The following is a 13028-nucleotide window of genomic DNA, read 5'->3' on the forward strand; positions in this document are numbered from 1 at the left end:
AATGTGTCAATATACTCCCAGAGCGCTAGTCTGTAAGGGGTAATATTACTTTGAAGACACGTGACACGCGCGTTTCGCGTTTTGACGCCTCCATTTGCATTTATGTCTCGATCCAAAGGCATTTGAAGTATCGGACTGAGTTAAAACGAACTTCACAAATACCACTGTTTCCATTAAGACGTGATAGACTTCAACGACTGTATGTCGTCGGAAAATGGAGACCCAGGATGATAGCATCGACTTTGCAAAGTTGCAACGCGACGCGTTGGGGCTAGTATGTAATGACCCTGCAGCGTCCCTCGCCCTCATTGGACTAACCCCGACATCCCCAGGAGCATGATCCATCTCAGCCGGACATTTCAAGATCTGCAAAAACTGTGAACGAGCCGAAGCACACTCTTTGTTACACATACCACAAAGTCAACGGTGCTTCCAATGGTGACGGAGTGTGCACCGGCCAACACCTACCTCCGAAAACACCATCAAACCCCGCGAGCCTTGTGCACCAACACCAACCCTCTCCGTCTCGACCTCGGCAGCATGAACGACGCCCAATGATGTCCAATAAAAGTGGCAATGAAGCGGGCATTGTACCCGGATCACAATTCGGCAACATGAGCTCCGCAGAGGCTGCTCCTGGGGATACACAGGTTGTCTCGCAGTCAGTGTACGACAGTATTATCAGGCAAAACGGAGAGTCCATGCAACAAGACTATTCCCAAACAGGGGCCGATGGAGCGACATTGAGAACATTGTATGAGGGCGACAGTGGCCATATCGACCTTATTTCCGAATTTGACGCTGCGCACCATGGAACGAACCTCTCCCAAGATGACGATGATAACGATGATGAGAGCAACTTCGACCCGAACGAGTCTTCTCCAATGGCCTACGCACCTGATCTCTTCCCCGAATCGCAACGGTTCCTAGCAGAAACACCCGGCACGGTGGTGAAAAGAAATGACGGAAAGGGTGGGACAAACGAGACCCCGAGTATCTCGCGGAATCCGCTGGCTAGTGGCATCGAGTCAAGCGGCGGTCTCCTTGGTCTGAGCCAGGTTTTCGGGGCTACCCAGGCCCCGTCATCTCCCATTGTCCACGGCCTACAAACGGAGCTTGTATCGGATCGTCCGTCGCCCAATATTCCGATTCAACCCGCTCGCGTTGTTAATGGTATCTCTTCTCCGTTGACGGGCTTCCCAGTTCAGTTCATGAGAGAATCATCCGAACCGAACATGAACTATATATCGATGAAGGAATCGCAGACAAAGCGCGACAGGACTTTGGGGGAGAGGTTGACTCGGTCGGCTGACAATATCCAGTCAGACCAGAGTGACAAGGAATTCTACAAGGAATCGAGCTTTATAGAACGTGCACGACGACAGCGGGAAATCGACGAGGAAGCTGCGGCTCAGTTCGCCGGGCTAAGTGCTCCTGCCAGATCTACATCGAATCTCTCCGCCAGACTACAGACTTCTCCCGAACAGCCAGGTGAACAAGAAGAAGACCATGAAATGATAGTAGCTGTTGCCAGCGAAGAAGAAACAGAACAAGAGGAAGATATGCAAGTACCCCGGTCACAAGAGCTTCCTCAATCTTCAGCCGAAGAAGACAAAGAGAACTACGATGGACCTCCTCTAGATCCTGCTGCCGCCGCCGCTGCTACCAGTGCCCACAACCGACTATCTCAGGTACTTGGGTTTGACCCGATTCCCTCCCCTTCTCGCGTGAGAGTAGACGAGGAACTGGAGGATGCGGTGGCTATTGGAGGCTCCTTGGGCTCCCACAGTGGTGGTCAGCCGAACGGTGCCATGCGTTCTTCCCAGGCCATGGTAAAAGACTCTCAGCCATCACCCCAATCATCACAAAAATGCATAGAAGCCGACAACACTGTGAACAGTATCCATCGGTCGCCTTCGCGTTCTCGTGTGAATTCTCCCGCACGAGACTGTCTTCAGTCCTCCTCTCCCTGCTCGCGACCACAATCAAGACATTCGAACAACAATACCCAGAGAAATGGCTCTGTATCAAATGAACTTGCCATTCAACCCATTCAAAATACATCCCTTAACGAGAACATACCAACACATTCCAGCAACCCCTCGGAGCAGCAACATGTAAATTCATCGCTTTCCAGGCTGGAAGAGGGAACTGCGGGCAACTCATCGATGCCATCTCGTGTGGCCGAGACACCTATGAATCAACGTCTTAAGCATCTCGGCGATATGGCTCGATTGACGAGTATCCCAGAAACAAGTCCCAGTCATTCCCAATGCAATTCCGAGGCTGAGTCCAATGGCGATGGACTGAACAACGAAGACGACGATCTTCCACCCATGTTCAAGGAAGTCCCCAGTATTCGAAAGCATCATATCCGCCCAGCTGGGGCAAAGGCACTCTCTTCGCCTCTCAAAAAGCTGTTGTCTAGTCCAGGCGGAGGCCAACGCAGGGCTTTGACAGAAATTGCGGCAGATCTTTCCCCGCAGGTTGGGACAGGAGGATTTGATATGGGAATTGGGATCTTCACTACTGAGGATCAAGAGTTCAGAGCCTTGATTGATGGATCGCCGACTCGACCGAAGAAGAAGCGGCGCGGCAATGATGGCTCGAGTTATATTGCCTCCGACCCTATCGTACCTCTCACCCCTCGTATACAGCCCCCAAAATCCGTTGCACCCATTCGAGCGACACAAGAACGGCCAGCTCCTATTCCCGAAGATTCAGATGATGTGCCTTTGGTGCAACTCCCCGAAAAAGCCGTGCGAAGGCAATCGAAGCCCCCACGACGAGCCTCTGAGAATGTTTGGGAAATCGAAGGTTCGCCTGAGCAGCCCTTCCGCAGGAGATCAAAAATTGGCAAAGCAGCTACCTCGATGTCTACGCAAAAGAAGCATGTTCCAGAAAAGAGCTCCGGACTTACTGCAGCACCCTCACCAAAGGTTGTCGTTCATAGTCGACCACCACCTCCATCATCGGAACTCACCGCGGTTTCATCGACAATTGCCTCAGATGATATCATTGATTCAGAGGCGAACGGCATCGATGACCCCCCTACCACGCCTCGCCCATCTCACACTTTATCGGAAAACACAGTGGTTGCTCCAAGTCAGGTCCTTTCTGTCTGGATGGGCCAGAAACGGGCATACTACCCAGCGACATGTTTTGGAACACCACTAGGCGTGTCACAGGTTAAATACTCTGTGAAATTTGAGGACAGTCTCCCTGTCGAGGTGCCAAAGGGTGCCGTTAAGAGATTTGAGCTTCGTGTCGGAGATTCTGTTAAAATCGAGATGGATAATGTCCCCAAAGTCACTCATATCGTCCGTGGATTTGGTGACAAGCTCACTAGAGAAGAGCTGGCCAAAGCCGCCGACGATGGCCTTTATCCTATAACCGACATTTATGGCCATGCTACTGTCATAGTCGGTCCCAAGCAACGGAAAAGTCTGCCCAATGGAGGGATGGGCAACAGCGAGAATGTGATCAAAGTACCTATTGCTCGTGTCTATCTTGATACTATCCTGTGGAATCAACTTAAAGATCGGATGTTCACATATCGCCCGGCGCCTGTCCAGCAAGAGAGCATGGTCTATACCCCATCTGAAAGGTCATCCGCGCCTGCTTCACCCAGTTCTCGCTTGTCCCGCAGCATTCACCAAGGCAGCGGGATATTCGCTGGGATGGTATTTGCCGTCTCTTACAAGGAGGACGAAGCATCTAAAAACCGTGTGACTAGGCTGATCATCGAAAATGGCGGCACTGTATTACATGATGGATTTACTGAATTGTTCGAGCCTTCATCAATTGTTCCTGTTGATACTCCCACTAAAGGTGGAGCCAAAGATGCAGACCTGAATAACAAGGGTCTTCGTCTTACATCTCTCGCTGATGACGTTGGCTTTGCCTGTTTAATTGCCGATACCCATTCTCGACGGGAAAAATACATGCAAGCACTGGCATTGAACCTCCCATGTTTGGCCGGGCGGTGGGTGGAGGACTGTATCTCCCAAGGTCGCGTCCTCGACTGGGATATCTATCTCCTCCCCGCCGGCGACTCAATGTACCTCAACGGAGTGACAAAATCCAGAGTCATGGCTCCCAACCCCCCATCCACGGCCCGTCTCGCCGACACCATCTCCGCGCGAACAAAGTTGCTCGCAGGGCAATCAGTGCTCCTTGTCATGGGCCGTGGAAAGGCAGAGGAAAAGAGGAAAGCCTACATCTTCCTGACTTATGCCCTAGGGGCTTCCCGCGTTGAGCGGGTTCCTGATCTCGGCACGGCCAGGGCATTGATAGACTCACAGTCTGATGCCGATATATCGAATACCTGGGACTGGATTTATGTTGATGATGCAGACCAAGCTGCTGCAAAGTCGATGTTGACGCCTAAACCGAAGACGCAGAGAATTCACTTGTTCCATGGGAAGAAGCGTAGGAAGTCGATTGCATCGTCCACTCCTACACCCCCTAATGAGCTGAAATGCACTGCGAGGGTTGTCGGTAATGAGTTTGTTTGTCAGAGTTTGATTTTAGGTCGGTTGTTTGAGGAGTGATTTCTTATGCTAGTTCTTGATACCAATGTCATTTATCATATTTATTCTTTAATGGATCTATTCAAACTACAGATGCTGTTAGCTAGCTTGGCCACCTGGCTCCCGGGATGAACATTGGGATGTCATGCGTCTAAAGAGGAATCTACTCTTTGTTTCCACCAAGTTATACGCTAAATCTATATCCACCCTATCTCCAAATGTCACACTGATACACTAATACCAGATCTCAGGCGGTGCAATGAAATATTGGAACTACCCGGACTTGTTTGCCCCCTCCAAGATTGCCTGGATGATTCTTTGTCTGGCTTTGACTAAAATTTGGTATGCATACTTGTTTTAGAGTGAAGAACCAGACGTTTTCCTTTCTTCATATATCGTTGCCCAGTGGGGTATATGTGTACGAAGAAGCTTGTATATCATCATTGCTCCAGCTCACCTCTCACCTTATGGTCCTCTCACAATGTTAAAGCGGAGCCTCTATATCAGATAATGCATCGCCTCTCTTTTGTTTGGTTTTTTTTTTCATGTTTCTCTCACTTTCGACTTGCAGTAACCAACTATATACGGCATTAAGTGGGTTTGAGTCACATCTTTTATATCACTGTGTTGATTCAAAATCTCAGGATGAATATCAAAATTCCCATGGACATTATATGTTCATCCGAAATCAATGCACTCATTCTCTTTTATTTCATTTTCTGTCTTTCTGCCAGATATCACTCAACTTCCATCACCTCTTCACTCTCAACGCTCCTCTCTCTACACTCTCTCCCACCACCCACACACCCTTCGCCATCAGTATACTTATCATGCCTACGCTCCCCTTTTCTGAACTGCTGCCTTTGATTCCCGTCCTTAGGGTTTGAGGGAAACTACATCAGTCAGCAAAGTGCCCGAGAAATAGTACATCATGCTCCAACGTTAGCTACAAATAGTGGAAGTGATAATGAATGAATAGGCTAGGGGATTTACTATCGCTAGACATGATGACTCCTACTTATACGGGATCCGGGCTGTCTTCTGGTCTTCTAATCCTTAGATCTAACTAAGCCTTAAAAAGAAGCCTTTAATAACCCGTAGAAGAGATCACTATACTAGTAACCATATAGAGGGGAAAATAACAAACTTTCACCTTTCTTTTTTCTTCTGCCATTTTCTGGCTGTTTGCGAGGCATCACTTAATCTTCACCACTTTACTTTCTCTTCTTTCCACTTTCTCCCGCCATGCCAGTGGGCCTACTAAGCTAAAACACATGGTTCACCCTTGACATATCCAGCCATGTCTTTCAACGAATCTGACATTTCGTTACTCTCAGTCCCCACACCTGAATTAGTTGAAATCCTTCGTATGATTCCTATGCTCTGCAGCAGTGGCAACTTCCTCCTGTGGTCTAAACTTTTCAAACGGGCCCTTGATACACAGGATACCAGATACTGGTCAATTATCATCGATGGACCTGTTACCTGCTTCAAGGACGACGGATCTATCAGGCCCACCATTAACTTTGAGCTTCTTGAAACTATCAATGTCAGTGTCGACGTAGAACTACAGGCACTCATCGCCCCTGCTAAAACCCCTCGCATTGCCTTCGAACTTCTGAAGGCCTACTTCAACCAGAGAGGTTTCCATCAATCTCATTCCAAGTACGTCCAGTGGATTAACTGTGTGTACACCCCATCGGTGGATCCGATACAATTTGTCGACGAGTGGCGTTCCGCCTTGAGCCAACTGGTCGAGCTTTTGGGAACCGCCAATCTCCCATCCAACATCCAACTCCATCAGTTCTTTCTTGCTGTCAGTATGAGTGAAAGCCCCGAGGCAGTTGAATGGACGAAACACTTTGAAGTTGACCTCACTTGGTCGGGATCCGATTCGCTCGAGAATGCTTGCCAGGATTTCGTTCGCTTTGAAGTTAGCCGCTTGCATGCTGCCACCGAGAATAAATGTGCTATGGGCGACACTAATATGATCAAGAATGAGACTTCCCCAACTGTCTACCAGTTTCATGAGGAATGATTAATCAAACCGACACCAGAAAAAGGATTACGAAATGGAATGGTAAGACTTTGGTTATCTAGAAGTTACTATGGTATATGCGCAAGAGTAGTTGGACATCTCAATTTGGAGATCCATCTACCTTGGAAGGAAACCAATACAACATTATCCCAACATAACTTTGAGTATCAGCGAATTACAATAGGCGTGGTCTCTACGCTGCCAGATAGCCTCTCAGTAGCAGGGATATGCCCTGGGATATCTAGCTCATGAGGTATCGTGCGAATCCCCAGCTGCCGGTTCTTTGCCTTTGGGCACCAATTGTGTACTCGGCTCCACGGCCGAAACATGTTCAGCAGTAGTAGACACAGGCTCTTGCAAGTTTGGCGTATGTGCGTTGTGCGTAGTTTTGTTGGATAATCCAGCGGCTCCGGTTGCTTCCTCGGTACCTAACTCGGTAGTTGGTTTACTCTCAGCAATCGGCGTTGTCTCCTGAGCACCTCCCTCATGGGGTACACTGTGAGAATCTCTGGGGAGTGATTCCGCAGTTCCAAGCGCCTGCTCTGCGCTTAGCTCACCAACTGCTAACTGATTAGTAGTATGCGTCACAATTCCCTGTGATTGCGGACGAGTGGGGTGCGTAGAATCCTCGGGGTTTTGTTCGCCCGACTGCCCAGTGCCCTCCGTGGCTGGGTCCGTAGGTCCATCGATACGGAAGAAGTCCCCATTCAAAACCTGGATGAGAACTCCTGCCTGAGGTGGTGGTGGAATCGATCCACCCAACAGCTCCTTTGCTCGAATTTTCCGCCCATATAGCTTTTTGTTTGCATCCGCACGCTCTGCAAGAACACCACCCTCGACTGTGAGACCGCCGTATAGTCCACGGGTCTTAGAGTAGGCGAACACCCCCGTTGCACCCTTGGTGCCCACTACTCCCCCAGCCTCGGCACTCCGACCAATAGGCCCGACAGCCATGGATATGTTACCACCAAGCGTCAAGTTTCCCGATTGCATGAATGTCTTCACTGCTGCGTCGGTAGTCAGGACGAACACGAAATCCGTCAATTCTGCGCCAAATTGACCACCGGCGCCGACGCCACCCATTGCCATGGCTGACGGGGCTGACCAGCTGCCATCTGGGAGACGGGCGACAATCAGTCCCGAGCCAAAACGGATCGAGCCCAGGAATCCAACTCTGAGCGCTGTGAATACGGCGATTCCCTTGGCATAGTGTAAGTCATGGTTATTTGGGCCGGTTCTCGGTAGAAAATCTCTTACTTTGGCCCCCGCGAATATCTTACGTGGGATTTCTCCATCGATTTTGAGTTTTGGGTTGATGAAGGATTCGAGAATCGCAGCGGCCTTTTTGCACTCGCCTGTGGAACATGGTCAGCCCGGAGTCAGCCATATGGGTAGCAGTGGCACGGGGGATAATACTAGATAGTGAAGCAGGCAACGGGTTGTGCAACGGGTTCTTCATGGATGATATCTTTTCTCCCGATGATGCTTTTTGTAATACGATGTCTACGTCTAGTAGAGTCAGATATGGCCTCCAATATCGAGCGTAGAATGGAAAATGCGAATGAGGGAAAAGATAATATTAAACCACCAGGAATCTACATAAATTAAAGGGTTCTTACAGGGTCGTATAATCAGGGGTTGGCGTTTTAACCTAAATTGCGCACGGACGTTTCGCGGCGTTAGTATACTTCGCGATTGGGGGCAGAAACAGACACGAAGGTTCTACATAGTCCTGTCAGTTCGAGTTTCAGAACTTTCATATAGCTAGAAATATGTCAGTTATGTTGTACTGAGTTCGGATGAACGAGACTGCCAAGTACTTGGTGCCTCGTATGATGGAATGTGTAGTGAGGTATATAGTGTTACTTGACCGATGATCAATGGCACTTAAAACATAGTCATTGTTTTTGCATAATGAATCCCATTATTTGAGAGCAGCTTAATGAATTCTCTGGCTTGACCCGAAACAAATTTACCCTGATAGATCATCTAAGGATGATTAACGCAAGCTGCAGCTGAATATCACGCGTTGAAAACAGCTGAGGTGAGAATATAATATGCTCGGAGGAACTATTTCGTTCTTTATGATATATCCACACATGTAATGTAACATTGGAATTAAAATAAGATAATAAGCATCCATGGATAGGCTGACGGGCCGCGGTTAAGCTTATTTTTGAGCCAGCCGTACTTCTAACTTTGGAAGGTTACATACCGGGACAGGTACCTGGCCAACGAGGGTTGGGCCGTGCATCGGACCGGCGAATTCAATATAATAAGAACCGAATATATTGTATATCGCAAGACTGGAAGATCTTCGGAGATGGGCCTACTTTAGTGCAACAGTTGCAATAGTCCGGTTGGGAGTTGTACATATCGGATTTGTTTCGCTGTAACATTCCGCCGCATATTGTCTCAAGTCTCCAGCGGTTGCACCATTATTCCCGATGCTGCTCCAAACCACTCTAGTCCTCCTCACACTGCAGGTGAGTGGCGTGAAATCTGCACCCTCAGAACGACGAGATATTCCCCTCGCCGACCAGACCTTCGATTATGTGGTCGTTGGCGGCGGTACCGCCGGGAGTGTGATCGCAACGCGACTAGCACAGAACGACTTCAAAGTTGCCTTGATCGAAGCTGGGGGGTATTACGAGCTTGAGTCTGTGGCTGAGTTCCCTGCAACTGATGCGTTGGCGATGGGATCAGATCCTAATTTCAGATCACCGGAAGATTGGGGCTTTGTGACAAGAGATCAACCGGGTGCTAATAGGCGGGCGATTCATTTCGCCCGAGGGAAATGTCTTGGGGGATCGTAGGTATTTCTTTCCGAATCTGGCATATCAGATCAAAACTAATTTGTCTGTAGGTCAGCGTTGAATTTCATGGTCTATCAACGGTAAAGCCCCGTGGAGACTAAATTCTTGCGGCTTGACTGACCGGGATCATGCAGTCCGACACGCGAGTCTATGGAAGCATGGGCAGAGTCAGTCAATGACAGCAGTTACACATTCGATGAAGTGCTCCCATTCTACAAGAAGAGCGTGCAGTTCACGCCCCCAAACACCGACGATAGAGCTCAAAATGCCTCCGCGGACTATGATATCGAAGCCTACGAATCGGATGGTGGCCCATTACAGGTGTCATATGCTAACTTCGCCGAGCCTTTCTCGTCATGGATGAGTCTCGGTATGGAAGCTATCGGCATTGATCAAATAAAGGACTTTAACCTGGGTGAGATAATGGGAGCCCAGTATTGTGCCTCGACCATCGATCCATCCAACGAGCTCCGAAGCAGCTCCGAGGAATCTTTCCTATCCAAGATCAAGCCGAAGTCACTAAGGACATATACAAATACCCTTGCCAAGAAAGTGGTATTTGACGAGAAGAAGAAAGCAACAGGAGTTCAAGTGAAAGGCTTGCTGGGAAATACCGTCACCCTTTCGGCATCGGAAGAGGTTATCATCTCGGCTGGTGCCTTCCAGTCCCCGCAGCTCCTCATGGTGTCTGGTATTGGACCATCCGATCAATTAAGGCAACACGGAATCGACGTTATAGCTGATCGACCAGGGGTCGGTCAGAACATGTGGGATCATCCGTTCTTTGCACCTTCGTACCGAGTGCGAGTGACAACATTCACCAAGTTTGCTACCGACCTGGTATACGCGGCCGGGCAAATTCTGGAAGCATTACTCTCCAAAAAGGGAGTCATCACAAATCCAATCGCGGATTTTGTGGCTTTTGAGAAGATTCCGCGATTCTTGCGCTCGGCTTTCTCTGAGGAAACGCAGAGTAAACTGACCAAGTTTCCATCCGACTGGCCTGAAGCAGAGGTGAGAGATAGTCCCGCAGATAAATATGAAGGTTGCTAACACGCAGATATATAGTATATGTCTGGCGCAGGATATATCGGAAATGTATCAAACCTCCCGGCAATCCAGCCAAGAGATGGATACCAATACGCCTCCATGCTCGGTGTTTTGGTTGCACCTATGTCCCGAGGAAATGTTACTCTGCAGTCCGCAGATACCTCAGATCTACCGGTGATCAATCCCAATTGGCTTGATGATCAGGCTGATCAGGAAGTTGTCATTGCCATGTTCAAGCGAATACGCCAGGCTTTCCAGAGTGAAGCTATGCAGCCAGTAGTCATTGGCGAGGAGTCCAACCCCGGGCCGCAGGTTCAATCTGATGATGAGATTCTCCAGTTTATCAAGGATAATGTGATGACCTTGTGGCATCCGAGTTGTACTTGCAAGATGGGAACGTCCGATGATGATATGGCCGTGGTTGACTCCCAGGCCCGGGTTTATGGAGTGGGCGGACTGCGCGTAGTTGATGCTAGTGCATTTCCTTTCCTTCCTCCTGGTCATCCTCAATCGACGGTTTGTATGTTTCTCGGTTATTTCTCTGGCTTACCAAGTGCTAACTGCGTCACAGATATGCTTGCCGAGAAGATTGCGGCGGATATTATCCGAGATTCCTGAGTCCCTTGTTTAGATTCAAAGGTGAAAACGGAGAAGCAATGACTTGATATATCTTTTTGTAAATTGACATTTAGATAATAAATAGCCTTGTTGTTCGGTTTTGCTGGGCTGTGCTAATCCCGACTATGGGAGGCACACTTTATTCGTCAAGATGCCATGAAACATGAGCCTTTATGGCATTTGTATACCAATATCTCCCTAAAAGAAAAAAGAAAAAAGGATAATACACGTTGGAAAGTTGATGGGTAAATGCTCTTTCTATAATACAGTGAACACCAGATACAAATCCTCATATCGCTACAGAAACCCAGAAGTTATTGGAACAAGACATCATGCACGCGGCAAATGCCCTCATTTCTTGGCCGTCTTCTTCTTGCCCTTCAAACTCTTCAGCTGAGCAGCCCGCTCGGCTCTCTGCTGACGCTTCCTCCACGCCAACCAACGGTTACCACGATCGTGCGGCATAGCAACGATACCAGCCTTCTCAGCAGCGCGACCAATCTCCCAATTAGCCTCACGGTACATGTAACCGGGGCGCAGCTGGGGGCCAGACTCAGCCTCGACAGCCTCGACATCCGTCACACGGACACCGCTCTCATCAACAGAAGCAACGAGATCAGACTGAGCCTCGACGTGCTCCGCCATCGGCACAGGGGCCATGTTCAGCTTACGCCGGCTGGGCGCATTGCGCGGGTGCGGGAGCTTCTCATCCTTGTCGAAAACAACTCCGATATACCGGCGCTTCGAGTGCTTCAGCGGGTCGAGGTAGTAGCGCACGTAGCCGGACTGTGTTGCGTAGATTGTGTGGTCCCGTCCCATTCCGCAGTTCTCACCGGGGAACCATAGCGAGCCTCGCTGCCGGAAAATGATGCATCCCGTTACGACGTACTCGCCGCCCGAACGCTTCGCTCCGAGACGCTTACCGGCCGGATCACGTGAGTGTTGATTGGCCGTTCCTTGCGAGGCGTGCGAGGCGTGACGCACTTGTGTGAATGGGAGGAGTGCGCGGGAGAAGGAGGGTGTTGGTGTGGTTTTCGGGAATGTGGATGTTGCGGAGAGAGTGCGCAGGAGGGATTGCGATTGCGAGAGCGCGGGTGTCGACCGGATTGTCGGGGTGAAGGCTCGCTCCAGTGCCCGCAGGGGCGTTAGCACTCGCGGCTTGAACATGGTGGGTTGTTAATTGGATTGTTTGGAGGTGTAGATCGTGAAGCTCCAAAGGGGAAGTTTTTCGTTCGGAGATCAGGCTTGGCGTCACGTGTGTACCCGTAAACTGGCTTCATCTATACACCACTTGAACTCATTTTACTATCTATACAGCTACTCGATTCTGCAATTACTGTCGGTGTGATTATTTAAACTATGTTGCAGAGCTGGCGTCAGGCCCTCTGGGCTCTTCTCCTTCTCGTGTCTGTCGCCCAGGCCCAATTCAACTTCTTTGACCAGATGTTCGGAGGCGGCGAGCAGCAACAGCGCCAACAGCAGCGGTCGCAGAACGCTCCCAGTGACAGCGATCGGTACCAGCAGATGTGGAGTGGAGGTAAGACTCGAAATATTGGATTATTGAAAACATGCTGTCGCAAGTTCATGTTGCCCTCGTGACCACATAACTGACTATTGTGATTTCTGCTTACAGCACAATGCGACCACTACCTCTGCCCCGGAACTCTTGCTTGCGTGCACTTCCCACACCATTGCCCGTGCCCTCACCCTGATGTTGAGGAGAAGGTCGAACTCGGAGAAGGAAGTGCTGTTTGTGTGTCGAAAGGAGGGTTCAAGGCAGGCGAAGCTGCGCGGAAAATCGAATTGGCTCGCAAGGGTGTCTTATGAAAACTGGGTATATGATCTTGGTTCTGTCATATGAAGTGTATGCAGCTGCCGATTGGTTGTGAGGTCGAGTCATGGAGCTTGGTGCCGCTGGACGGATTGATCGATAGGATTACTGTTAATCTTTTTTTGGACATGCCCAGGTATGCT

The 13028-nt window shown here is 49.5% G+C and overlaps 6 protein-coding genes across 6 annotated transcripts; 4 read left to right on the plus strand and 2 right to left on the minus strand.

Moving 5' to 3' along the window:
* Window positions 1–214: 214 nt before the first annotated feature.
* Window positions 215–4553, plus strand: N7455_010525 (chromatin-binding protein RAD9; the record flags this gene model as incomplete). Its single annotated transcript, XM_040954824.2, has 2 exons — window positions 215–274; window positions 333–4553. 2 exons carry the CDS (start codon window positions 215–217, stop codon window positions 4551–4553), a joined length of 4281 nt encoding a protein of 1426 aa, XP_040814590.2.
* A 1279-nt stretch (window positions 4554–5832) lies between these two features.
* On the plus strand, window positions 5833–6570 carry N7455_010526 (uncharacterized protein; the record flags this gene model as incomplete). Its single annotated transcript, XM_040954938.2, has 1 exon — window positions 5833–6570. The coding sequence occupies one exon, from the start codon at window positions 5833–5835 to the stop codon at window positions 6568–6570; it is 738 nt and encodes a 245-aa protein (XP_040814664.2).
* Window positions 6571–6816: 246 nt separating this feature from the next.
* On the minus strand, window positions 6817–8029 carry N7455_010527 (lipid-binding SYLF domain-containing protein; the record flags this gene model as incomplete). Its single annotated transcript, XM_040954975.2, has 3 exons — window positions 6817–7770; window positions 7828–7925; window positions 7987–8029. The coding sequence occupies 3 exons, from the start codon at window positions 8027–8029 to the stop codon at window positions 6817–6819; spliced, it is 1095 nt and encodes a 364-aa protein (XP_040814552.1).
* A 988-nt stretch (window positions 8030–9017) lies between these two features.
* On the plus strand, window positions 9018–11054 carry N7455_010528 (GMC family oxidoreductase; the record flags this gene model as incomplete). The annotated part of the gene is made up of 5 exons (XM_040954791.2): window positions 9018–9382; window positions 9437–9466; window positions 9521–10400; window positions 10455–10956; window positions 11008–11054. The coding sequence occupies 5 exons, from the start codon at window positions 9018–9020 to the stop codon at window positions 11052–11054; spliced, it is 1824 nt and encodes a 607-aa protein (XP_040814695.2).
* A 351-nt stretch (window positions 11055–11405) lies between these two features.
* Window positions 11406–12221, minus strand: N7455_010529 (mitochondrial 54S ribosomal protein bL27m; the record flags this gene model as incomplete). Its single annotated transcript, XM_040954845.2, has 1 exon — window positions 11406–12221. The coding sequence occupies one exon, from the start codon at window positions 12219–12221 to the stop codon at window positions 11406–11408; it is 816 nt and encodes a 271-aa protein (XP_040814628.2).
* A 192-nt stretch (window positions 12222–12413) lies between these two features.
* lcl2 lies at window positions 12414–12881 on the plus strand (the record flags this gene model as incomplete). The annotated part of the gene is made up of 2 exons (XM_040954971.2): window positions 12414–12591; window positions 12688–12881. The coding sequence occupies 2 exons, from the start codon at window positions 12414–12416 to the stop codon at window positions 12879–12881; spliced, it is 372 nt and encodes a 123-aa protein (XP_040814551.1).
* Between the last annotated feature and the right edge of the window lie 147 nt (window positions 12882–13028).

Source organism: Penicillium solitum (genome assembly GCF_028829755.1).
Source record: "Penicillium solitum strain IBT 25940 chromosome Unknown utg000008l_segment0_segment0, whole genome shotgun sequence".
In the NCBI taxonomy this organism is placed as follows: domain Eukaryota; kingdom Fungi; phylum Ascomycota; class Eurotiomycetes; order Eurotiales; family Aspergillaceae; genus Penicillium; species Penicillium solitum.